The 27,386-nt window shown below is 47.1% G+C and overlaps 1 protein-coding gene across 3 annotated transcripts in view; it reads left to right on the forward strand.

Moving 5' to 3' along the window:
• The window catches only part of LOC115053435 (nck-associated protein 5), a 100,997-nt gene that overhangs the window by 4,980 nt on the left and 68,631 nt on the right, over positions 1 to 27,386 (forward strand). For all 3 annotated transcript variants that reach the window (XM_029518142.1, XM_029518152.1, XM_029518160.1), the window contains exons 2-3: positions 992 to 1,094; positions 25,997 to 26,070. In XM_029518142.1, the coding sequence (XP_029374002.1) occupies positions 992 to 1,094; positions 25,997 to 26,070 (177 nt within the window). The remainder of the gene's footprint in view (positions 1 to 991; positions 1,095 to 25,996; positions 26,071 to 27,386) is intronic.

A 27,386-nucleotide genomic window follows, 5' to 3' on the forward strand; every position in this document is an offset into this window, starting at 1 on the left:
AATGTTCCGACGTGTTGAGCTGAGAAATAAAACATGAGGACAGGATGGAAAGCTAGAGGCCGATCCTGCATGCGATCTGACGTTGTGCAGCTTCACGTCAATAAGTTTGGACTCGGCAGAATGGCGGTGGAAGGAACGTGTCATGTCGATGCGTGGGGATGTTTGACAAGCGCAGTCACGCTGCTGGAGCTGGAGACGGGGTGTAACTGATCGAGCCCTCAGCAGAAAATGGGGGCTTTGGGATACTTAGGAAGGGTTGTTGCATAAGTAGGTTGCTGAACAACTGACTTGAAAGGAATATGGCATTTGATCAAAACCTAGCCAGCTGTGACACAGATGGTTAACCTCCATCACTATTAAAGGGTAGTTTTAATCTCACGGGCACTGAAGCCACCATCTCTGTTTTAGTTATGTAAGACGCAGCCAGCGTTTATGCATGCAGTCATGCACACAGTAACACAAGCTGTGTCGCCTCTGACCCCGAGGCGCCCATCAGCCGACCTTTGACCCTGTCTTCACCAATGAGGAAGTGCTGTGCTTACTCTGTGGACCGCCACACTGAGTCTAAAGCTGTGGGCTCTTTGTAAAGGAGTAGTATGCGTGAAGTGAAGTGTTTATCTTCGGCCTCGGCCTCAGCCGGGCCAGGTCGGACTGGTTCCCAGCGCTGTTTGGAGAGGCCTAGAAAAACAAAAGGCCCGAAGCTCTGAGTTTTGGGTTGGGCTGGGTTTGGAGGGCGGGAAGCCAGAGTGATACCAAGAGCCAGCGGCAAGAGGTCAACACTTCCGCTGCCTCTCCAGCGACGGAACTGCAACGGAAAGTGAAAGGCAGTCGGCTAACTCTGAACCTGCTGCCTCCGCCGCTGTCGCCTTGGACTCTGAGCTCATGTAAAAGATAAAAGCCCTCATAAGAGCGCAAACGTGACCTGCCGGACATAAGGTCCTCCTTGTTGACTTTCTCCCCCCTCCTACTCCTCCCCTTTTCCCTCCCTCAGGGCCTCACAGGTGTGCAGATCGCCGCCAGGCAGGAAGACCATGAACAGACACCTGGAGAGCAGAGAGCAGTTAAAAAGATTGTCCTCGGACGGCAGCCTGCCGGTAAGTCACTCCCCAACACCACTGGTCTGTCAGACGGGTCATTCAGACAGGAAATAGACATTGTGGAATGTCCTTTTGGGCTTTAGCTTCTACCCTCAAAAGAAAACGTCTAGAAACAATTTATCTCAAAATGGTTGGTAGACAGTTTTTTACAGTCTTGTTTTCTGGATCAAGCTGTCATGGCTGCGGTTTGTTTGGGCTCTAATTCCCAGAGAGTCAGTCACACAGGTGACGCCCTTTTGTCCCATCATGCACTGTGGCTAAAGCTGCTGGCAGAATAAATCTGTCTTTGGAACAGACAGAAAATCTCAGGCCTCTCCTGATCAGATTACAGATGATGAATCGGTGAAAACTGTCAAGCATTAAAGATCTAAATAAGTGGTGGCACATTAGGGAGATAAAAGAAATGGTTTTGCTTGTGAGCTGCAGTCTGGCTGCCGGTGATTGACAGGCTTATCTGTGTGCCGCCCCGCACTTGTGAATCACAGGAGTGGAAACTTGTTTTGGTTCAGGGTTAACTGAAGGTGAATCTGCTCGCGACTGCCTCGTTGGAATGTCAAGTGCAGCCATACAGCGGCTGCCGTGTTGTGTCTGCAGGGGAGTGAAAGATGTCACCCCCCCCCCCCGTTCCTTCAGCACATACTGTATGGTCACCGCACAGGAAATAGTAAATCAAGAGGCTTAAAATAGCATTTTGATATAGGAATCGCAGAAGTCATCAAAAATACATTTGTTGCAGATTAAATGGCGACAGCTGAAGACTGCGGGTCTTTTCCTTTAAAGGAGAAATAGGCCACAGGCTGAAAAGCTATAAAAGCATGAAGCTGTGTACATTTCTGGGGCAGTTTTGTAGTTCACATTGTGCTTTCCTGCATATATTATTGACTGTGAGGGTTTAATGAAGCCGAAACATGTCAATACACTCTATTGACCTGACCTGACTTTATGACCAACCTTACAAAGCTTAAGTGGACGGTCGCATTGTTATGACACAGAGCTGCAGCTCTGGATGCATTTCTTCTCATCTGGGGATTTTCTGAAATGATTCAACTTCAGTGTCAGAAAATAGCGAGAAAATCTGCAGACTAATTTGATACGATATTAGAGAAGAAAAGCAGGGCGTAAAAATGTAAGGCTCCATTATTTATCAAAACTCCATGAACAAAGTCAAACGTACTCGAATCTTCACCATTTTGTCACCATTAAATATTTTGCCCATATTTACACTTCTATGTTCTAACACCAGAAACAGTAAGTCAGAAATCTTCAATTGTGATTCAAAGAACATCAGAATTGTATCCAACAGCATAAAAAACTAATCTTTGGGGTTTGGAAACCTCAAAGTCTGCCAATCACTCCTGACTTAAAAAGAGAGTGTGGAAGACTGATTTATTCACAGCGAGTTGACTTTGTGTCTGTGTAACTTATGTGGGCGATTAGCTGTTGACATGCTTTCTTATCTAACGACTGTTTGATTTTCCAAGAACATTATCAGCATGGCTGATAGTCATTATGTGATATGAGATGTACTGTCGCTTTAATTGCTTTAATTGGATACACGGCAACCTGATTTAATGTGAGGCTGAAAGTAGGTCATATTTGTGATATGGTTTTATGATTCAACATGCTCACATTTGTCCACCTAACTATCCATGCATGAAGCGCTTTTTCTCCTTTTTTCTCTCCTCTGACTTCATCTCTCTGTCTTACTTCACCTCCGTTTCCTCCTTTCTTTTTTCTCCCCTGGTGATTTATTCTCACTCGGGGCAGCAGGAGCAGAAGGATGCTAGGTTGTGGGACATGAGGAAGCCCGGAGCACTTTGGTAGAGGTCCAGTTTAGCTCTGGTGGCAGTGCAGATATGACTCCTCGGTGTGGCACGGCCAAGAAAAGAGCGCATTGCCTTCTGGAGTGTTTCATGTGTTTGTGAATCGCTGAATCTCACTCAGTCAATGATTGTCAGTGACTGCATGTTTACAGTCTGCAGTAATTTAAAGGGTCAGGCATTCAAGCTCAAACATTTACTGTTCGCCTTCCTGCAGCAATGATCAAACTTTATCTTTTCTGTCTGTGGCCCCCGTGGCCCTGCTGTCCCTGGCACAGATAAACCTACTAAGCCCTGTAAACACTCCTTTTCCTGGGAGGATATGAGCCTCCGATTCATTTATTTTTTCAGGCATCTGAGAAAACACAAGTGGACGGTTTGTGACATTCCGTCAGGGTGTCCGTGTTCTGCTTCTCCCTCCGTCTCGGCCGCTCGTGAATCGTGAATTGACACGATGCAGGAGCATGTCTGCTAACAGTGTATCTTACATAAACACAGAGTCTGACCTGGTGTTTTCACAGAGTTCTGCTCACTCAGCTTCATCACACCGCTGTTCCCCGTCTTGCAGAAGGTTACACACAAACAGGTTGGCCCTGCTTCATTGTTTTTCACGCATTTCAGCCATTACATGCATTTTATGGCTTGTTAAGATGATGAACAAGGGAAATTTTCCACTGGGGACGCCCCTGACAGATCTTCAGTTCCACACAAAGCTCCAGACAAAATACCATATGTCAGCTGAGGACCAGGTAAAATATTTATATCTGCTCTTCTTTGGATAGATTACACAGTGCAGCTTCAGAAACAGCTCCATCAATCATCTATGGGTAATTTGGTGAACACAGAGCTTGAATGTCAGCCTGGACCACCACACACATTGAGTCAGCATATGTTTCCATGATGCACGCAGGCCAGGTGGAAGGGAACTTTTCTGGGTGTGTTTGTGTCAAAGCTGATCAAAGTGACCGGCTTCTTTCAAAAGAAGAAATCGACCTCAAGCTCAGGGAGTGGACGCTTAGTCAGTGTTACTAGCCTCTGATCTGGATGTGGATCAGGTTATGCAGCTCAGAGTCGCGGTAACTGGGGCACCGTTTGCATTACATAACTGCCATGTTGCTGGGCTGATTCTGTGCCTCTTTTTATTTTTATCATTTGGTGCCCGCCTGCAGATGAGACTCCCTTCGTCATGCAGGGATGTGCACGGTGAGCTGTTGCTCGCTGCTGCCAGCCAGCTTTAACTAGGTCACCACAGAAGCCCTGTAAGGGGTCTATCCTATATGCCAGAGGCTACCGCAGGGGGTTACTTCAGCATTTCCATGCAGGTAAACACTCGACAAAAACTGGTCTGACACCTCGGTATCATCTCAGAGGTTTCTCTGATTCAATAGACTGTTACTGATGGCAGACAGCTGGAGCTTCCTTCATTTCCTATCAGCTACACAGCCCGATTCATTCATATTATTTCAGTCGAGCTCTCCTTAGTAAGAAGTCCAAACTACACCAGGATGAGCCGCCCAGTTCTGCTTTTCCTCCAAACCTTCCTGTGTTTTAGGTTCTTATGGGCAGAGTGAAGAAAAGCCCTGAAATACAGGTCGAGGTCAGAGTTTGAGCTGCCAGCACAGACACGATCTGCATGGTTTAACAGCGTTTAGTGGAGGGAGGAATGTGAAGAAAATAACTTGCAAGCAGATTGAAGCTTTGCCCATTTTCACACCTACGCACACCTGGCTGAACTGTCAGATTGCGGTCTTTAGGAATGATCCGGATCCAAAAAGTTAATGATCACCGTAAGGCACGAGTTAGAATAGATATGATGAAATGGCTGACACAGGACGCCTATCACTGCCTCAGGTGTACTCCTTTATCAGTGTTTGGTTTAATTTGTGTCCCAGCCATATGCTTAACGCTTTATCTCATTTCCATCCAATAAAAGCGGCCTGCTGTGCTCCTACATACAGTGTGCAGTGTAGCTAATGCATTTCAAAATTCAACTCATCAGCCCAAAGTCCCTTAAATCTGTGAGTCTGTTCTGCTTTTCTCTTCCACACCCTTTTCCCTGCCAAAACCTGAGTGTGTGTGCAGCAGTGCAATCATGCTCAGAGATAATTGATAACAAAAGTCCAAATTGAAAACACTCTGCAGGGGAGGGTTAATAATCAAGTGCTCCACATTACTGATTAAACGCTTGCCGCATAGTTGTGAGTTGTATTGAATTAACAGCATGTGGTACTGCTTTCCTGTTTATCTCCAAAGTATTTGGACTAAATCCCCCTGGCTTTTGTCAGGCCTCCTCCTCATATAAAGTCTTTTACGTGCTGATTTGCTGCCATGCTCTTATATCAGGCTGCAACTTGTTTCACTGGCCCCTTCGCCAGTGGCAAAAATGAGATGATAAAATTGTCCCAGAAACAAGCTCCAAAACAGACAAATTAGTTTGGTTTATGCTAAATTTAAGTGCAAATGAATTCGATGGCAAGCCAGCATGGAGTCCGGTTTGCAAAAATTGGATTTCCTCCTTGTCCTCCCCCCGCAGCCCATTACAGCTGGATGTTACAATGCAGGATGGAGACATAAAACCAAGCAGGGGAGCGGGCTCTGTAGCTGGATGGGATTGGCTCCCACGTCGTCAGGCAGACAAATGGAGAAGTTTGATATTATTACTGAGCAGCTCAAACTAATTGAGCGTAATTACACAGTAGAAATCCACCGACAATGCCGTCCTCAGCGCGGGGCCCCCGTTCTCACGCCATGTCTGCTCCGGGACGTTCCCTCAGCGTGTCAGCTGAATTCTTGAGTAACGGGTCCAAAGTGTGCTTCTGAGGTCGAGGCTGATTGGACAATTTGGTCGGGAGCCAGTTACACAGAGAGATTTAGAGGCTTTTCTCAGAGTCTCTCACACTTCATCCTCAGCGGCTCCCTCTGCGTGCAGGTGACATACCACACATACCTGGGGCCGCCGCATGGGGAAGCCACGGGGCCCGCCATGTGTGGGAACCCAGCAAACCCTGGGACCCTCCGAGCAGAGGGGTTTTTTTTTTTCCCTCCACCTCTTTCTGTCGTCTCATGGGAACCGTCTCCTCTGTCGTGAACCCCACGAGGAGCAATTACAACCTCGGCTCCTCCCGAGACTCCAGTCTGAAGCCCCAGAACCAACCACACGCTGTGGATAAGGCTAAGCAGCCTCCATCCGCTTGTAAAATTGGTTTAATAATTGTCGAGGCTGTTTTGATATGAGCCACTCGTCTGTTTTTCCAACCTCCACATAATGAGATCTGGCAGTCCCCAGTTAAGACCTAGCCTGTGTTTTTATTAGGGCAATTATATCATATTTTATGGACGTCGGCATCATGTGCTGTGAAGTTAAACGCTTCTTTCATTTTTTTTTTTTTGATGAGCCATTTGCACAACATGATGTCAGAAAACGAACCCTGCAGGCGCTTCGAGACAGCAACAGCCTTCCACTGTTTCATAAGGTGGTGTCAGACCCAGCATCCTCGCTGACCCTCTTCTCCTCAGCCCGGCATGTGAAGCACGTCTTTCGCCTGCCAGAGACGAGCTGATGTGTGCGAGTCTGAAATCTCTGACACATGTTCACTGTGTTCATGCTTCGGTTGTGATGCTTTGAAACATAAAAATGGCATTTGCCCTGTAAAGGCAGGTCGACGCTGTAAACACCGTTATCTTCTAGGTCAAACGGTTTATCGCATGCCGCTTAATCAAAGACACTTGGAAAATGAAAACCAAAGCTTTTGGGTCTGCTCCAGACTGAGTTTCAGCGCTGTGTGAGTCCCGTCTCACTCAGGGCTCAGTGCCAGCCTCATAAATGGACGCCTCATCCCATGAGACTGTCCTCAGTGCCCCCTCCGAGCTGAGGGGGCAATTATGAGCTCCCTTCTCCCAATCAGCACGGAGAACAAAGTTGGTACCGGCGCTGCGTGCGGTTGGAGTCACGTGCGTCGTTCCCCAAACATTAATACAACACACCAACCTCTTTTCACCCTGCGGTGCCTGGAACACAAAGGCCTTTTGAAGGAGACGGTCCTCAGTGTGTGTTATCTCCTCACAGTATCAAACACGCTCAGCCATTCACAGCCTCCCCATTTAGTCCAGACTCAAGCGGCAGATGATGACGATAAGAGTCACACAGTTCGAGAGTAAATTTGTTGTTCAGCTCGATTAACTCGAGTCAACATGACGTGGATTTGTTTTACTCAGAATAAGGCTTTTATATAAATCTGATGATACGACCAGATCAGATGATGGCGTTTCTCTAAATAATTTCTCTCCCTTTAAAGAAAAATGCTGAATGATGCACTTATACAAATCAGTACTGAAGTCTCCATCTCAGGAGGAGAAATGTGCAGTTGTCCCACACAGCTTGGGTTCAGTCCAAAGACGCAGAGACAGCTGTGACAGATGTGACAACAGCAGCAACACCTTTCTGTTCCCAAACAGTGCAGTCAGTAGAGATTATCTTGGGGTGTTAACCCCGTCCACCTGGCACTGCGGCTTCGTCTCTGGGCCCGTTTGTTTATCGTATGTGATGAGGCACCATCTTTGGATACAACGCTGCCACTACAGGTTGTGAACAAGGCGAAACTGGCAGAGGGTGTCTAACAGGATTGGACATGCAGATTAAAACCGCAGGAGGGGCTGCATCTGTCAGCAGAGGGAACCCCACCTCCTTACCTTTCAGCCGGGGCCCCCCCCTCGCCGGCAGACGGGGAGTGGGCGAGAGAGAAGGTGCCAATGGTGCCCTGTCTATTCTGCAGCACAGAAGCTGTCGTGCGATCAAATCCAGGCACCTCAGCCAACCCTAACCCAACCCTAACCCAGCTGGGATCTAAGAGGCCGCTTTCATGCTACGACCCGGGCTGGAAATGTTGTGGCGTGGGGGGGGGGGGGGGGGCAGGCTCATTGTTCCGTTCACTGATTTTGCCATCTCCTCAAAGCGAGGGCACACAGAGAGATTCTAATATGTTAATGTTGTGCGTTGTGTGTTATTGTCGTGTTCGAAGCTGGGCTGCTTGGGTTTTGATGGATTGGAGACCTCTGGCACTGAAGAATTCCCATCATTCTCATTATTAAAGGCTTGTCTACGTAGCAAGCACTTCAGCTGTGTTTTCCAGTCATCCATCTCACACATGTGACCCGAGGCACATTTTTAAAGTACCAAACTGCAGTCTGTCTTTGGCTCAGAGCTGCCAGAATAAGGGTGGACACCGTTCCTGTGGAGAGAGATTATTAATGGATGCGGTTGCAGCGGTGAACAGTGACGGTCTTCACTGTTGATCTCAGCTTCAGGCCCTGCGTAGGACTCTGTGTTGGTCAGCGGGCTGGTCCGGAGAATCACTTCCTGTCATGACTAAATACACACAGACGCCACTTTAAAGGTAAGATCTGACTCCGCCTCAGTGCTGAGGGCCTCAACTAGTTTGTTTTCACACAGGCTGATTGATGACGCGTAGAGCGCATGCTTGCATGAATTTATGGATGTGTGCTCGCATGTGTCGGTGCATGTTTGACCAGTTTTCACATGCAGTTCGTGCGACGCCCGTTTGGGCTTCTTTCTGAAACACACACCTCCCAGGGCAGTTGTCGCACTCAGAGGAAGTTGTGCGCCGAGGTGCTTCCTTTGCACCTGGTGACTCCTCTGCTTCCTCAGGGTTAGAGGTTAAAGCTAAAAGGGCTGGGGGGGGTCGGACCCTCGTTTTGTTTGTGCTCAGCGCATTCTTACATCCTGATGTCGCTGCCGTCTAATTTACAAATAGTTTCTAATTTGACAAATGATTGAAATTATTTAGTAATTCCTAGCTCAGTGTAGCATTACAGCCATGCCAGACGACTATAATTACCCCTAATTTATTATATTTATATTATTTCTCCATTAAGCTTTGGCAAATGGAGCATCTCATTTGCTAAAGATGTATTACCAAAATAGTCAATCATTCCCTCAGAGATTCAATTTTCTGGCCAAAATCATTATACGGATATTAGTGTCACGATGCCTCCTCACTGACAAATGAAGCAGAGATGGAGAGATTCAATAACAATGGTTGCTTCGCTCCTTCTATCTTCTGCATGGACTGTGATGGTTTAAACTGGTTGACTGGCGGCATTAGCATCAATCATCCGTCTTGATAGTGAAAGCACAGTCCTAATTTAATAAAGCCTCACAATGACCGGCTTGGGAAACAATTAGTCACTTACAGGAATGCGTTCGTTCGGGGCGGGGAGCAGATTTTTTTCACACCTGCATCACCTCAGACAGCCACTGATGGGAAATTACAGCGTCTGATGTCATGAATTCCTCAGAAAGGCTCGCCCAAATGCTGACTGATGGGTTGGTAATCTGCGGGTGAGCAGGAGCACCACCTGCCACTCAACTCCCATCAATCACAGCGATAGCTACAGATCACAAGCTCGGTCCTCCGAGGGCGTAAACACGCTTTAAATAGGTCATACTTCTCCGTCTGATGTGGCTGTAGATTCATCATTTGTTCAAAGCAAATCTTAAATCTGAGTGTCCAAGTCTGACTTGGCAACTTTATGGTCAAGAAAAACAGCAGAATTGATTTTGGTCAATATATCAAGAGCAATAAAACACGATACAGCACAAATCCAAAAGTTTAAAAGTTCAGTAAACTAAGTGTGCAGTTGCCACTGTAGCTACTTTTAAAAGTGCATTTTGGGAAGGATTAGATAACAAACAGACACAACTAAAGCGTGATTGTGCAACTGCACTGGCGTCAGAACGGTCATAAATCACTTATGGGGGATAATTTAGGGGAAAACGTGACATTTCCAGAGCAGATTCTCTGGTTTCCCTGCAGCCAACTTGACCAGAGTGAATGAAATATAACCTGCAATCTGAGGTTCAAACTCCGCACTGAGTGTTTGAAGAGGTGGCAGGCTCTGATTCATGAGCTCAGAAAAACAGTCACTTTGTCACTCTTTCTGAGCATTTGAGCTTTTGTTTGCCCTTTCATTATTTTTAAAGCCCAAGTAAACAGCTAGAGTTTCCTGGACTCGCTGATGTCCGGGGGCAGCCCAGGGTCTCCTGAATCTACAACTGTGCACTTTGTTTTACTTTCTTATTTGGTCTCCTGTCTTTATTGACCGACTCCAAGGCCGTTAGCTTTGGATAAAAGCGCCTGCCAAACGATTAAATGCAAATGCACTTGCTTGTTCAGATAGATTAGACTGGATAAGACCGGCAGCTTAATTTAAAATGAAGTGTTTTATTAAGACAAGACGTGCCCTTCCACCTCCGTCCCCCATCAAATAGACCCACGTGTCAGCCGGCTGAAAAGCGCACACAGCAGCACACAGCAGTTGGATCGAGTTCCCCTCGTCTCCTGCCAGACCTCAAGAGTCATACAGTGGATTTGATTTCAAACTGAGGCTCGTGATGAGATGGGGAAATAGTCCAGAGGAGAATGTCAAGGGGTCCTTTTCACTCTTTCTGATCGTCCTGTCACGTGCACGTTTCCTTCACTCGTACACTGCCAGGTCTTTCTTGACGTTGTGGCGGAGCGGCCGGAGTTCAGGAGCACTGCTCTGCTGATGTTAAAATCCTGTCGCACAAACGCCACACAGATTCAAAAATATGCTCTCTGCTCAGGTGATTTAATGGGGCTTGACTTTCTGTTTAAATATTGACAAGAGCTGATGTGGCCTTGTTGAAGAGAGGGGAGAATTCATTTGAGGCACTTTGCTGCCAAGGCTGCACGACTGCCTGCTGCATCATCAACATCATCATCATCATCATCATCCCAACACACACACACACACACATACAGGGGGCAGGCAGCAGCTGAGACGCAGCAAGGCAGCCGGGGCAGAAGTGGGGAACGAAGCGGAAGAAGAGGAAGGCGTGCAGACGAGAGGGGTGGAAGGATGAGCCAGTTCGTGGACCACGCCGCCGTGTCAGTCTGCCGGAGGATCCCAAACGTCCCCCTGCTGGAGCTGCTGGCGGTGAGTCCCTTCCTTACATCCCTTCCAGCCCTCCGTCCGGCCGTGGGGGAGGTATCTGACTGGGTGATACTCAGGTTAACATCCTGCCCTCCAGTCCGCCCAAATCGCTCATGCCCCAGACAGGAGACAGGAACTGCTCTGGGTTAGAGGTCCAAGGTGGGGGGGGGGCAGGTGGGCTGAAGGGAAAGTTCGACTTTATTAGTTTTGCTGTTGTGCCGAAGTAAACAGCTGATTCTTGCTGCTCTTCTGACTGGCAGATCGACTATCTCATGCAAACAAAGACATCACTTCACGTATTTATCACATTTTGAGACATTTTACAGTCTAAATAATGAAGTGCTCGTGCTTTTTTTGGGGTAAAATAGTCATTATTCCGCGCCCTGGTTTTGTTTTTGGTCTCAAGTGTATAGGAATGTCTGATTTGTTGGCTGCGCTGCGTTTCTCCAGCGTGTACATGTTCCATATGTAGGTCACTCACTGACAAGCTGTGACTTCCACTAATTGCATGCGTGAATTGAGCTTTTTTCACGTGTGCGATTGAAATCAGACGACCTGTTTCCCATCTGCACATATGAACCCCCCCAGTGCTTCAGATGGATCCTGACATTTTCACAGCTTGTTCGGATCTAAAAATATCACCTGGATTTGTGGATTCTTTCGGGGGCTTTGTTTTTGTGGGTCCGGCTGAGAGTTTCCACTGATCGGATTGGCAGGAAAAAAGTGATTATTTCAGACATCTCCGCCTCTCCCACTCTCTCTCCTTCTCCCTCTTCTTGTCTGAATTATTGAGGCCGAGGTGTTTTGTACAAATCCTGGGCTTCTTAAGCTCTGCCTCCGCATGGACACAATTATGCAGACAAATGTCTCCGCCGAGCGCAGAGACTCCATATATCCTTTATCTAATTACATTAACAGGAGCTGGATGGTGACTAATGGTTCGTTGTGGAGGAGGGAGGGGGGGGACACAACGAGGAGCCGGAGAGGCCCGGGATGCATGATTGCATTTTTCCATCCTATTTCACTCTCTCACTCCTCCTCATGCCCAGATCGCTCCCTGAGCTCCGTTTAGACCCCCCCCCCCCCCTCCACACACACACACTCACACACTGACCCACTGAGCCTTTTTCCAGCACGCAGCAAAAATACAGAAATGGATTTTGGTCTTTGTTGAATGTTGGCATTACGGGGGATGTTCTGTTGCTGTCTGTCATCTTTCTTAAAGCCTCAGCTACCCCCCCACTCCGCCAGTAACATCGTTCTCATTGTGAGCTGAATGAAAACTGTATGTGCACTGAGGCCACTGGTGAGTGTGGACTTTTTGTGTTCTTTTTGGCAGCACAGGCCACCTTTGAAGTCCAGGAGAGCTTTTTCTTTATCATCCTCAGCAGGCCAAGTCAGCCCTGCCAAAATTAAAGCCTCCTCAACCTGCCCATGGCCGTCGTAAAAATAAAAATATTAAAAGAGTAGAGCGGGCCAAAGCCACAATCTCAGCTCATGTCGGTGTAAAGTTGAAGTTAAATCTCTTTGTAAGACCACACAGGTGGTTTTGGATGTGTTAGACTGTTGGTCTGTCAATTCTCTTGAATGAGATATCAGGAAATCTATCATGTGGAAGCTCTTAAAGCTTCTTAATCATGGAAGTGAAGAGCTCCAGCAGCTCTTCTGTTGGGTCAGACCACACCGTTTCTGCTTCACCTGCTGCCTGATAAGCCCCGCCCACTCCCCCACATCATCGGCCTTGTTCACCTCTCCTCTCGCTCATCTGCGTATCTGAGCAGAACTTTTCAATGCGTGAGTCGGGTGGAAAACATCCAAAGTCAAACAGCAAGTATTAAAAAAGAGTGTGATCCCAAAAGATATATCTGATAACAGTTTAGTTCTTCAGCGTGCGACTCGATGGTGTCTGTTTCATGTATACTGCTGTCTACTGACAAGCCTAAACCGCAATGCGTCACATTTTACTGATGCACGTAGGACAGAACACCCGGCTGCTGGCAGCCAAATGGTAATGATTCATAAGCTCAGGGCTCTTTAAGGAGCATCTGTTGGAGGGAGCTTTGGAAGGCTGTCTGAGTTTGTGGACACAGATTTGGGTTTTTTTACTTCACATCACATCGTACCAAAAGAGAGAGACGAGCTGCAAAACATGACAACTAATTATGGATGATGGCGAGAGGGCCGTATCACTGTGAGAGAGGGATTCTGCTTCTCTTTCATAGCAGCGTTCATCTGTGGTCACTGAATAAAGCAGGTGTCAGTAGTTTCCTGTTTTCTCCCTCAGAGGTTTGCACCGGGCTTACAGGAGCTCAGCAGTCTGCTGGCTCACATTACTTTATGCTAATATCCCCCAGCTGCAACCTGCACCACCCTCCTGCTTCCCTCACACACACACACACACACACAAGCCCCCGGGACAGTCGCGGGAGGGCCGTGAAAAGGAAGCCGAGATGATTAATTAACTCTGCCCTCATTTTGATACCGCCTTATTGGCTTCCAACAGCCGAAATTCAGCTTCAGAGCTTTGCATAGATTATCCTCCTCCCACCGCCACAACAACTGCTACCATCCCAAACAGACACACAAACACACTTCTGAAATATTGAGGTCACGCTGTTACTCATGCTATGGTGAGTGCGCAGCATTGGTTTCTGGGCAGGTTGTTGTTGCTCAGCAGTGTCCCATTTGCTGAATTCTGGTTTTCCACTAATGAAAAAGAAAACTGGTTACACATACTGCTGACAGACAGACACACACGGGATGACTAAGAATGGCTGTAATTACTCTCATTGTCGAGGTTGATCTGGACTTAATGATGTGCAGATGAACAACCTGGTTTGCGTGTGTGTCTCCGTTTTCGTCGCTTTCTGAAAATAACACATAAATCTGCGACAGTTGGATGGCGGGGCTCCGGCACGAGTTTGGACACGTCAGTGTGACAAACTGACAGTCTGACCTTTTATACAAAATCACATTAAGCCTCACCGCTTTGCTGAGCTTCTCCTCACCCTGCCTCGAAATGGAGCAATTCATATTTTTATCGTTCATTTTTTCATGGCACAGCAGTTAGATGTGCCCGCCCATCTCATGTCTGCTCACCTGTGGACACGTTTTGTGTGCTCGCCCCAGCTGGTGTGTGTCCCCGCCCGGCCGTCCTCCGGCCCCCCGTGCTTTTCTATTGACAGACAATACAACAGCGCTCCTGTATGTTGTCTGCACACACTGGGGGAAACAGCCTGCAGCACCGTAGTCTTTAATCTGTTTGCTTTCTGCGCGCCATTCTCGACTGTCACCGGGCGCCGCGGCCTGCGTGCTTCATCATCTTCTCCCTCCCCAAACAAAAGATCACCTGCCTGACTGTGTGATGTGTCACAGGGTGGGAGGCCTGAGGGAAAGGCTGTGGCCTCATGTGGAAGTCTGTAACTACTGTGTCACCACGCGCTCCCATTATCTCTCCCAGAATGCACTATTTGAGAAATTTTACCCACTTGATGCAAGTTGTGGCAGATTGGCCCGTTTCCACAAGCGTTTGAACTCGTGTCTGGAGCGTCTGCGGTGTGGTGCTCTGATAACACAAGCCTTTTTCTTTTCTGCAAGAAAACACTTTTAATTCCACCTGACATGTTTTAAAGGGAATGGCTGGTGGGTATTTTCACAGCGCGGGCCATGTTTCTCCACAATATCCTGCGCTGGAACACGCTCATATGCAAACACGGCAGCAGAAGCCGAGAGCTCTGCTTTGCCTCAAACTGCTGCAGTGCGTCGAATTGTAATAAGGTGTTGCTCGCAAGGCAACCTGATTTCGCCTGACGTGGCCAAAGCTCTCTGTCAGAAGCGTTTGCGGCTGATGCTAGCCTCGTCTCCGGCCCTTTTCACTTTCACCGCCTCGCCTCGCAGTGAGAAGGCGCTGACCTTCATGCCACTCTCCAGGTCAGGCCTGAGAGGTAACCTGCGATGATACCTTCCCCTGCTGGTGGTATGATACAGACAGTTATGCAGTCATAAATCTAACGTGGCATTCAATTGTGTTATCTCAGCGCTTTAAACACAGCTACTGTCATCACATTATCGCAAATGCCAAGTATATATATAAGGGATGCAAAGCGGAGCCATTACTATGATTGGAGGGAAATTCAGGCAGGAGTCTCTTTAATGGTGCGTCATTAGAAAGAGCCAGTGGCCAGAAGATTGGATCCAATTATACGCTGCAAAAAGTGCTTTGGATTCATGCTTTTTTTTTTTTTTTCACAGAAAATGTCCTCAATGCCTGAGAACACAAATGATCTCTTGAAGGAAGATTCAACAGATGTTCAGAATGGCAGTATATGTATTTAAATATCCAAATATCAAAGGCGATACAGCCAGACATGAGAACTACAAGAGGAAAAATGACAGACAAAGATACAGATAAAAATACTGCGTGTGAGTAGATTGTGTTCAAAATGTGTTGTACAGTTAAACTGCAGACGTGTACTCATGTCTGGCTTCCCTTTCTAAAAATGTATTTACATCAGAACATCCAACATTTTCATGTCTCCTGACTGCTTTGTGGGATCAAATGTAGATTTTTTGCGGCTCTCTTCCAACATTTGCTTTCACTTATTGATTGTGAAGATGAAGTGTTTCACATGCGAGGCCCTTGGTCATTAAAAGACGGGCTGTTTGTAAGATCCATGAAAAGAATCAATATCATCTGCATGTAGTAACATTTTTCAGTGCGAGTCGCCCGTCCAGCCGGAGCCATTCACGTTATTGAGTCCCAGTCAGTCACTGCAGAGATAATATGATCTGTTCGCCTTTCACGAGTCCATAACTCAACTTTATGGTGATGCGTTTGTGGTGCTCAATGATTTTCCGGGATACTGTGTCTGCAGCCAGACATCAGAGTGGTGATTGGGGTTTTATGAGGTGGGCTGAGCCTCAGGTGAGGAGGACTGAATGAGGGATGCTCAGCCCAGGACCCGTTTGACCCCGGGGGGGGCTGATTGTCTGCGGCGTCAGTGGTCAGCCCCTTTGTGTGTGGTCACGGCGGTCGCTGAGGGGCTATTGAGCCGGGAGCCGTCATCCATCTGCTGCAACAGCTGGAGGAGCCGACAGATTTTCCTCACGTGAAATTATGCAGAGCAAACAAAATTCCTGCGATTATTTCCTGATATCAGTTAATTCCCGGCTCACCAACAGCAGCCCATATTTCCTCTTTGGTAAATACTGCAGTGCATTCCTGCCTCTGCAGTCGGTTCACGCACAAACAAGCGTTGTTTTGGAGGAATTTCCTGGTTGGATTTTCTGTCCTCCCCACCCTTCCTCTGCCTGCCTCCTGCCTGAGCCGGACCGTGAGGCTCAAGTTGAACCGGTTGAATTAGTGCTGTAGCAAGTCTCTCTCCGCCGTCATCAAATGGCTCGACTCCAGCTCACCTGGAGAGCTTCTGAACACTCTCCGGATACATTTCACTGTAAATGGACCTCTTATTTTCAGAGAGCATTCTGAAATGAGGCGTCGATGAAAGCTCCTTGATTTCTCATCATGCTCAGATGGATTTAGTCTCTTTCAGGCCTCAGTGGCCGACAGGAATCAGCCTCAGACAACAACAACAACAACATACTCTCATTACTCTCTGATTTAGATCACAGCACACATGAGCACTTTATCTAATGATTTAAAGAACCGAAGACAAACTGTAGAAGCACGCCAGCTGATGGAAAGCTTGATATTTAAAGTCCTGTCTGTAAAGCTGCATGTAGTCAGTGTAGTTCAAGAGTACGACACAATCTCACAATATTTTTTTTAGATTTTGTATCTCAGTTTCTTTTATTTATAAAATCCACCAATACTTTCAGTGTAAAAATAAAAACACATCACAAATGACCCACTATGAAACGCACAACAACCAAAAAGGGAGCTGAACTGGAATCTTATGTTTTCTCCATGTTTTTACTATTATTATTTCTACAGGACGCGGAGCTGTCATATTTATTCACCTCCATCAATAATACAACCAGTGTGGTCAGCCCAACTTCTGACCCTCAAGGGCAACAATGCAGAACGCTCCAGTGTGTTCTGTACAATGCCGCGGAGAACAGCTCATGCTTTCAGGGACGGAGGGCATCTGATGGGCGAGCTATTGTAATCTGGCAGAATGGAGCTGCTGCCTCACTTCAATCAGCTCGTTTGAGGCCTCCGGTTGAGAAATGGCTTCCAGAGGGTTCTGGCTAAAAGGAAGGGTGGGGGGGGGGGGGACTGCCCCAGATAAAGAGGGTTAGCTGAATAAACAAATAATAATGATAGAACAGTGTTGTTATTGTAAGAGCAAATAGCTGGGCTAAGCAAAGGAAATTCAGGTCCTTGCCCTGCAACATTTTCCCACAGTAGCGGAACTATCGCATTCAGATCTGAAAATATCTGCGAGAGTTCAAGTGTTGAAGCGGATCAGGATATGAAGCAAATAAATAATATTCAATTTCAGGCTCCTGTTTGGACGGTCAGCTATGAGAGCGATGCGTTTCAGTTATTAATCGGATGGACCTTTGACACACAATTTTTTCTGGAGGGGCGGGCGCTGTAGCACAGAGAGAGCCGATGTGTTTTAATCCCAAGACAAGAGAGTATTCAAGTCCACTGATGTCACCCCGTCTGAAAAGCTTAATGAGAAACAGAGCTGATGTCAAATTCTTCCCCAGCTCCCATCTGGAAGAAATAAAACAAATATGGCTGCTAAAAATAAGTCCACTTGAGATGATAACAAGGATTTAGTGCCATTAACTGTGTAAATACAGTGTGTGGTTGGCCCCAGATTCATATTGGAATTCTTCCCCAACTTGGATGAGCCCTGACTGTAAAAAGCCCCCCAGAAATAGGCTGCGATAATGCCTTTCAAAAAGCTGATGATGGTCGATTTAAATATTTTATGCCGCTGAATTATCGGACTCGCGGTCCTCTCTCCGATCAGTTGACGTAGTGCGGCGAGCTGCTGCACTGAGAGGTCTTTGTTCACATTAACCTATGAAATCAATGCAGGCGCAGCAGTGTGGAGATGATCGCCCCGAGCCAGAACTGCCCCCCCCCACCCACCCACCCAACATGGAAACTGAAACATAAGAGCGAGAAAACTTTCTGTGCTCGGATGCATTTTGGAAAGTTCGTCTGCAAGTGATGAATTCACATTTCAAATCTCACTGACGAGAAGCTTTTCAGCATTCAGGCTACACGAAAAGCGAAAAGGGCCAATCAGCTGAGGAATAAAGTCAATGGTTCAGTTCCAGAAATGTTTGGTGTGTTCGAAGCAGGTGAAAACGTGCTGAAGATGTATTATTTAGCTGGACGAGTTCACTGAGGACATTCTTATTTACAGCCTCAGGCTGGGGTTACCTACATTTACACCGCCCACTCTCCGTCTGTTGGTTAGGGAAATGTGTGCATTACTCATTCACTCCCCCCGCAGCCCTGGATATTTTTTGTCCAAACAGGCAACCTTTTGGCCACAAGTCTGTTTTCTTAACCCGCAGGCTGCTGCCACCCCCCACAGTCTGTCCGCAAAGATGCGCCGAGCTAAAACACGGCGATCATCCCCACAGAAATAATTCATGACCTCGGGAATAACTGCTGCAGCGAGACTACAGTTGAGGTCAAAAGTCACCACAACCCATCTCCCCTCACATTTCTCATTATCATTCTTCCTCTGCACCTTCCCCCCTCCCGCCGCCAGAAAAAGAAAGGAGCCCACTGAGGCTCAGTTCGCTCTCCGTCACTGTCAGGTTAGATGGAAAAGATGGCGCTGATAAGCTGAGTGGCACAGGTGAGTTCATGGCTGACAGGAGAGCAAACAAACAGCGTCCTCCTGTCACATTTACATGTCATTGGTTACGCTTCCTTGCGTGGCGGCGGGGGCCGAAGACTCTTTCTCCAGCAGGAATGCAGCGCTTTGCCTGCTCACATCTGCCCCACACCTGGTCGGCTGAACCGTCAATAAATCAGCTTCAGGATTAAACAGAGAAGTGGTGATAAGGCTGAAACTGCTGAGGAGACTCTGTTTGTTGTGTTTCTGATTTGTTACCTCAACTTTATCACTTCTTCTTTGAATTTTTCATTTTTTCTTTTTCCTCATCAGTCAGGGTCCCAGGTATCTTTTCATTCGTTTAGCTCAGAACATAAATTTCCTTGCAGCATTCCCGTCCAGCAGAAAGCACTGCTGACAAGCCAAAGCTGCTAAAGCTCAGTGCGAAGTAAGCACGGCCAGCATGATGACACAAAGAACACAATTACAGTGTAATGAGCAGAGGTGAGCTGAGCTGTAAAGTGTGAAACATGCTGAATAGATCCTCCTGAGGGCTTCAGCTCAATCCATTATGCTTCTAATTTCCCGTGCAGGAGTCACAGCTACTCCTCGGTGAGGTTTGGCTGCATAAACAGAAGCCCCTTCCCCTGGTGAAGCAACCAACATCTGTTTAGCATCAACTCTCTCCGCTACGACCGGACTGTCACTTTCCACAGTCTCCCTCGCTCTCTCCTGCTCTTTCGCTGCCAGCTGACGGTGTGTGACGCATGAATAAACGCAGTACAGACAGAAGAGGGAACTGTAGAAATGATGAGTGTAACACAGCGACGTTTGCACCTTCTTCGGTGGCTCTATAGGAATGACCGAGGTTCCATTTATTATTTGGATGTCGGCCAACATCCCTACTTTATGAAAGACATAAAAATCCAGAAAAAACTTACAGTTTCAAGGTGAAACGTGACCCGATGGTTGGCTAAGTAAATCAGACAGTTATAGACCTGCTTCTCTAAATCTGAGCGAGCACACACCGAGCAGGCGTAACATTATGACCACCTACCTGACACTGCACTCCAGTAGACTGCTGTAAGCTGTGAGGTGGGTCCTCCGTGGATCACCGAGGTTCTTCTTCCTGGTGTCACGGTGATGTAAAAGAGAACACGGTTAATTCATCAGCATTGCTCTGTGGTCCAGTTCAGCGGTGCACAGGGGTCAGAAGGATCATTTTTTATTTTTTATTTCCTACATCCTCTCTTTAGCCACCAACATCAGAAAAGTGCCACTTTCCAGCTCCTTCTACATCAAACGCAGTCTTTTAAGATGCATGACATCAAACATCAGCGGTAATTTTCTAATCCTTGCCCGCTGCAGCCTAAACGTAGTTTTTAGGGAGCTGTGAACGAGGCCAGCTCGAGTACAGCCCTCCATGTGGAGCTCTGAGTCCTGATAAAATGTAATATAAGGTGTATTTTTGTCTCTTTCATCCTCTTTATTTTATTTCTTTCTTTTTTTGCTGTCTGTCTTCACCACCTTTGTCTCTCTAATCTCTCTGATCCCTTCTGCCTCTCTATTTTCCCCTCTGCTCCTCTGGTTGCCAGGTCCAGGTTTCCTTTTCATTTCTGTCATCGCCCCCCCCCCCCCCCCCCCTTCCCCACTGCTCTCTCTCCAAGTACACCTGGCTGGATATTGGCCCCTGGATGATAATAAAGCCCCACAACCTCTAGGCTTGTAAAACGCAGGCACAGACGCACTGCAGACTTCTACCCCCTGTGTGCTAACTGTTTCCTAGAGTCCCATCCTGTCTGGAAACGCTGATACCAGCATGGACACACTGTGTATTTGTTATTTCTAGAAGCTGCATTCCTCCACCGCTCCTCCCTGATGTGTGTTTTTGGAGGCTGGGAGCAAAAATGGCAGGAAAATGGATGGAAAATAAAAAATATATATATTTATATTGGTGTGCATGTGAAATAATACATTTTCTCACAATCCTGTAGTTCTGAAATTCACCGCTCTCTTCTATAAAACATCATGACGATCAGACTTTAAACGAAACATTTCAGCTGTTGCACCATCCTTCATGATGTGAAACGTGCAGAATAGATTTATTCCTTCTTGCTGTGGCTGGTCTTATTTTGAAATTTCAGTTTGCACTGCGTGAACATGCCCAACTCCCAGAGGTCTGAGATGCCCTCACTCTCCGCTCCACACTGGTAGCTCTGCGGAAGTGATCAAATAGCCATGTCAGGTCTGATGTATTTCATTCTTCGGATAGTTTTTCAGCTTCTCCCCTGTGAGATTTACACCAGGAACAGCTCTGCCACTGTTCCCCACAGGCATGAATGGCCCGCTCTGTCAAATCCAAAGCACAGAGGAGGAGCCCGAACAGGCGGGGGGCTATTTGAGCGGTTGGACGAATCTTAATGTTTGGAAAGATAATCTGCGGGGATTTGGATTCCTGACGGTGGCGAGGTGTTGATGTTTGGGCTGGGCCGAGCTGTGAGTTCTGCTGGAGGAAGAACATCAGAGAGGCCAAACGGCAGAAACTCTGCCTAGATGATGAACAGGCTCCCTTTTGTATCTGAGGTAATCCATATTCCCCGACACTCCTCCGTTCGGGGCAGGTAGGCAGATGAAGAATATCCTGCTCACTGGAGGCATTTGTTACATGAATATCCTTGGCTCAATGAGGCCACTGTGTGAGGCTCCACCACTTTACAGTCACTGAGCTTTCAGGTACAATTAGCCAGTATAGTGCCCGGCTCAGTTTCAGCATCATTTGTTGAAAGACGGCTCATTAACTTCTTGATTTGATAAATATTTTTCGAGACAAATAGATGCATTGAGAGTTAATGGATGTGGCTGTTGGTATTTTACTAAACTCATATTCAATGTTCAAAGACAGGTTTTTAAAATTAAATTTGTTTACCTTCACACAGATGTTAATGATTTAAGTATTTTTCCATCACATGCTTCTGTTGAACTGAAGCAAAACAAGATTGTGTCTACTTTGCATCATGCCAATCCACCAAATGAACCTCGTTGCTCATGGGCAGGCTGCCTCCTGCGCTGACATGGACACTGCCACATAGATGGATATGAAATAGATAGAACATGTTGTGATAGCTTTATGTCTTCTCAAGAATCAACAATTTCCTTTACGGATTTATCAAATCAAACAGGAAAGCGTCATTCTGAGCAAGTTGCAAAGATCAGAGTACGTGACACGCATCAAGCTGATTGACTGCCGTTTGAATTGATAAAAAGCAGAATTATCGGTGGAGCTATCAGGGCCGCGGATATGAGCGTCGGATGGCTGGCCTGATATTATGACAGTGGGTCATTGGGGACGTGAGTAATGCTCTCTGAGTGAAGGATGATCAGCACAAAGCCTCAAAACACGCTGATAAGACTAATGAATGAAACTGAGGCTGAGTGACAGGCAGCGGCAGGTTTCTAGAAATTAGTCATCCTGATTAGTTTGCTACCTCACAACGACAGCGGCACAGTCTTTATGGATTACACGGCGGACGAGCTTCATCGATGCAGATTGAAACGGCTGTCTCTTTTAATGATGCACGTAAACTTTGCAGCGTCGGGTGGCAGCGAAGCCGGCCGTGCCGTTGGCAGGAGGCCAAGACTAACATCCATATCAGCCGCGGTATCTCCCGCACCTTGAAAAGTCACTGTCATGATTCAGCCTCAAGCGTGCCGTAAAAAAATACAGCCAGTAAGAGATCTTATATTCTGTTGGCATAACCTTTGGCTCGCAGTCATCCATGCGGGAGCTCCGACTCTCCGTCAGACCCGCAGCTGAGGGCCTGCAGTTGGTTTTACAGTCCCAGAGGCCGCGCTGGCATGTCAACAGTCTGCATGAAGTGCATGGTGAGTGGAGATAGGACGGGCGGTGCGGGGATACAGAGGGTGGAGGTCGTGGCCTTTGGCAGGGTCGCACGCTGCGGGATCTGCAGGCCGCTACAAGGTTTCTTATCTGGAACACCAGGCTGGGTCGTCAGATCTACAGACACATCAAGGTGGTGGAGGGACCTCATCGCGGCGAGGACTTCAAGGAATGCACGCTGACCTCGGCGGCAACGAGGTCACAGCTTTATCTGGCTTCACTTTTATTTCGTTTTTCCATTCACCTCTGAAAAGGCCGATATAAGAAGCAGACGCCTTTCTGGGACGTGATTCCATCCCTCTTAATCTTCAAGAATGTGTGAAAAAGCAGAGCGTGCTAGTGAAGTTCACATGGATGAAGAATACATCTAATGTTTTATGACTGTAAATCTGGACCATTAATCTCAAACAGACGGCGGCGGGTTTGTGTTTCAGTCCGTCTGTCGGACTGTTTGCGTGTTTACATTGCCAGAAGTGTGTTTGTGTTTTTGTGCTTTAATATTCCCCCTCCTTTGCTCCTCGTTGCCAAAACAGCGGGGGGGCGAATGATGCTCCGCTTTAAAAAATTTCAAAAAGGCACATGAGCAGTTGGTGGGAGGCGGGGGTCTCCCCACATCGCACAGGGGTAAACAAACAGAGCCGGGTAAACACGAGCGAGAACCTGCGGTCGGAGGGCAGCGACATCAGCAAACACATTACCTGCTGCTCAGATCACAGCAGTAAAAAAAATCAATATGGTGTCCGATAATAGCTTTTCATAAAAAACCCAGATTTAATCTAACACCAAAAAAAAATGATTACAATCAATTTCAGCAGCCACACAACTGAAAGTTTCACAATCACAATCACATCCTCAGGGTGAAAGTGTGCACATTAATTTTAGACATTCAGAAAGCACCAGATTCACCTTCATCCAGCAGCTCTGTAAGTGCATTTGTTTATGATTTAGTGTACTTCTGAGCTGATTACGCTCCTTATGAGCTTACAGCTCTTAGGACATTTTAACCTCTGTAAGGAACTCCAGCTGCAAGAGAAATATGCCTACGATAAAGCCCCGGGTCAGTAAACTCATTCTGGTCTGCACGTGAGTATCTGGGCCTCGTGGGAACGGTGCAGCTTTCACTCACGCCGTAAACCCGTCAGAAATAATGTCTGGCTGAAGATATAACACTCTGTGTTTCATACATGAGTCATGCATTAAATCTGATTTAAATACCCCCCCCCCTCCTTCCCCTCCCATTTCACATGACAACAAGCACGCCGCATTCCCAGCATTCCTTCATGTGTGCTGGGGATTATTTCAGTGCCCTGTCATTAGCAGAGGTCCACGCACGATGACAACACAGACTTAGACAGCTTTACTTCACGTCTGATGTGGCCTGTAAATATTTCCCCTGACATGGGGGGGCTTTCTGGAAGAAGGTTCCCCTTTGTGCAGCAGCCCTAATCATTATGGGATCGTGTTGCTAATAGTCTTTTAGAGACAGATAAAGTCTCACATTTTATTTGATCACATGTCAGATGGAGGTTTCTTGCATTGTTTGCATTTATCATCACTGCAGTTGTATTTAAAAAAATAGAAAAAACCCAGCAGGTCAGGACAGTTTCTGTTTTTGTAATCGATTAGCTGATGATGGAGCTAATGGCCTTTCAGCCAGCTCTGTCAGGGCTCGGCAGTTAGATTCTGGAATCTGTCTCCTTCCAAACATGAAACATTTGTCGCACCGGTTAAGTCAAAATTAATGATGACAATGACATATGAGGAGATGATGAATAGAGTCGCTGTTTTTGTGGAAGAAACAGAAACTGGAAGATGCAGCACCCCACTGTTAGGCATCGATCCATCGGCGTCGGCTCTGTTTGGCTAATGGTCACACAGAGTGCCCTTGACTGGCGGCTCAGTGGGACGTCTGGGCCTTTGCCATGTTGTGCTGACATCGGAGCGAGCCGGGGCTGATGGGAGTCCTTTGAGTGGGAGTCTCAGATGTGAGATTAAGTGCTGTAATTGCTCCGGTAGCAGCAGTGGGAGAGCTGAAACTCCATGAAGAGTGACGAGACAAAACAACACAAACTGTTTTTAGACCTGCAGCCCGACGTGAGTTTCAAGGCCACAGGTTAAAAAAAACCCAGCAGTGATAACAGAAGTACTTTAGGTCTGCTCAGGCCCCAACGGCGGGTCACAGCAAGGTCAGAATCTGTCCTAATCAGCTGAGAAAATATTTGATGGGGGAGACTGAGGTAGATTTAAAAAGAAAATCAGTCATCAGTTCAATTACAGCCCATATTCTAAACAAACATTCATGAAGCTGAATTCAAAAGAAAAAAAAAAGATTTGTCTTAAAATCTATGAAATATGAATTAAAGTATGAAATATTTCAATCTTAGGGCTGTTGTTGTTTTATATGGGGATGAAATCCACAGATCCCATACGCTCTCTGTCCTGCTTTTTTGTTTTGTTTTGTCCACTTTATTTTTTGGCACTGATTAATTAGAGAAGTGAGATAACAAGACTCCATGTGGCTGCGTTTGGGGGGCGGGGGGTGGGCAAGACTGAATAACTGAAGCTGCAATCGGAGCAAATCCACAAAAGGAAGAGAACTAAAGGGCTCAACTACTTTTTTTTCCCTCTCAGATCAGCCCAGTGACCTCTTCATGGGAATCCCTGTTATTTAATCACAGTGCGAGCACATGACCAGACTGTCTAGAAATCAATGGAGAGCATCTGTCCCACAGAGATAACCGCTTACCCGGGAGATGTGTCATGAGCTGTCAAGCTAACCTCTAATTAATTAGTCGTGAACCCAGACTGCAGCGATCTGACAGCATCCAGTCATGACTGGCCGTGTTATGTAGCGCAGGTAGTCCCCAAATGTTTGAAAACCAGATGGTTGAAGTACGGTGGCGATGTGGCCGCCCCCCCCCCCCCCCCCCCCCCACCACCACCTCCATCCTTCTGCTTTATGTAGCCGGAACACTAAGAGGCAAATCATTAAGCTGAGGCCAAGAAATCCTGACATCTGTTTTTTCCATCCTGATCTTAGCCTTAGCTCATTTGGTCCGTGCGATAATTCAGTAGCGCTGGTTTTGTGAGTGTGGGCTATTCCCAGCTGAGATCACACAGCTGGGCTCGCTCCCCGCTCCGGGGCCGGCCGTCAGAAGTTACCCAGGGTTGCTTCTGGAGTTACACATTGAGAAAAAAGACGGCTGATTAACTTTGGAGCGTTTGGAAAGTTTCTCTTTTAATATCCATTTGCTGCTGAATAGAAACAAAGCGGAGGAAGTGAACCATCCAGACATGATTTTCTTTAGCTGTTCGCTGCTGGCACAGTTGGTGATGTTCAGGACAAGGCAGAAAAAAGCTGGTGTCTTCAATTAGTGGCTGTTTGCACACTGACTCCATTGTTTACTTTTGGCTCTTCTCGTCTCTTCTTGGCAGGAATACATGGATGCCAACAAATGCATCGACGAGCTTCTCAAACAGCTTGAGGAAGAGCGCCGAAATGTTCGAAGGTAAGAGTTTCTCAAGACTTTTGGGGCAGATGTTTTATTCCCTAAGAATATCAGCAGCTGTGTGCAATCCATTCCCGGCCAGAAGCAGCAGAACAATGTTGTTTGGTTTCGAGCGCGAGACAAGCTTTGTATGGTGTTATTGAGAAATGCTTTTTGTGTTGGAAGTGTCGGACAAAGGGGAGACTCTGCGCTCAGTGTGAGGTTGACTGGGGGCATTTCTCATGGAGGTCTTTTCCAGCGGATTTGCCCAGACAATGGGAATGAAGAGCTTATGGAGATGCCAATCTACTGACCTTGTCCCCTCCGTGCTCCTATCATCCTGGCCCTTCCAGTGATGCACCGCCCCCGCAGAAAAGAGAGACAATTTTTTAAACTTCAGCTTCTTTTGTACCGGCTTCTCTCCATCTCAATGGAGCTGTATTCCCGCAGCTCAAAGTAATTTTCCCCATGAGTGAGCAGAGAGGGGCTGGGGGTTGGACACAGGGGGGATAGGGGTCTCAGGGTGGGTGGCTGGGGGGGTGGATGACCACTGACCGTCCCCTTTACTAGGCCAGTGCAAATTCTTAATAAAGGAAGTGATGTGTAAAGGAATGACCCTCCTGTCTCAGTCGTCCCCACCCCTCTTTATGTGACGGGTAACACTCCCGTAGTGACCGATCTCTGGCCCACGGGACCGGAACCAGGTGCTTTGAGAGCCTTGAACTTGGGCTGGAGCGGCTGAACCATAATTTGGCAAACAGGCTGCGTCTATAATGTGTAATTGGACGGACATGATTGTTGTTGGTATCTTGTGTCAAAGTGCAAATTCGACCCGTTTGTGTCAGCAGAACAAGGTTATAATGGAAACTGAAATTTGGAACCTTTTTAGTCAGATAATGTGGAAAATAATGCTCTCAATCTGTCCTCGCCTTGTAGGCTTGTGAATACTACTTGATTTAAGGCCATAAAAAACCTGGATTTGATTAAAAAGTAGCAAGTCAAAGCTAAGTTACAGCCAGCTGAGGCAGAGTGGTGCAAACTCACTCAGCGTGGCAGAGATGCTGCCGTCTCGACGCTGTAAACATGCCAGCGTGTTTTCAGAAACAACATACCACCAGGAAGGTGGGATTCGTTCTCCAGTGTCGTTCAATTCAGAGCGGCGACAGTGACAAATGACCTCACAAAGGCTTTTGTAGGATTAAAACACAGGCGGCGAGCCCCAAAAACGCCTCCTCGCCCTTATTAGGCAGAATCTCACCACGTCAGAGATGTCTCCCTCCACCCCACAAGAATATGGGCCCCATCAATCCATCAGGAGGAGAAAGAGAAGCTCTTAC

This window comes from Echeneis naucrates, chromosome 2, assembly GCF_900963305.1.
Source record: "Echeneis naucrates chromosome 2, fEcheNa1.1, whole genome shotgun sequence".
NCBI lineage: Eukaryota > Metazoa > Chordata > Actinopteri > Carangiformes > Echeneidae > Echeneis > Echeneis naucrates.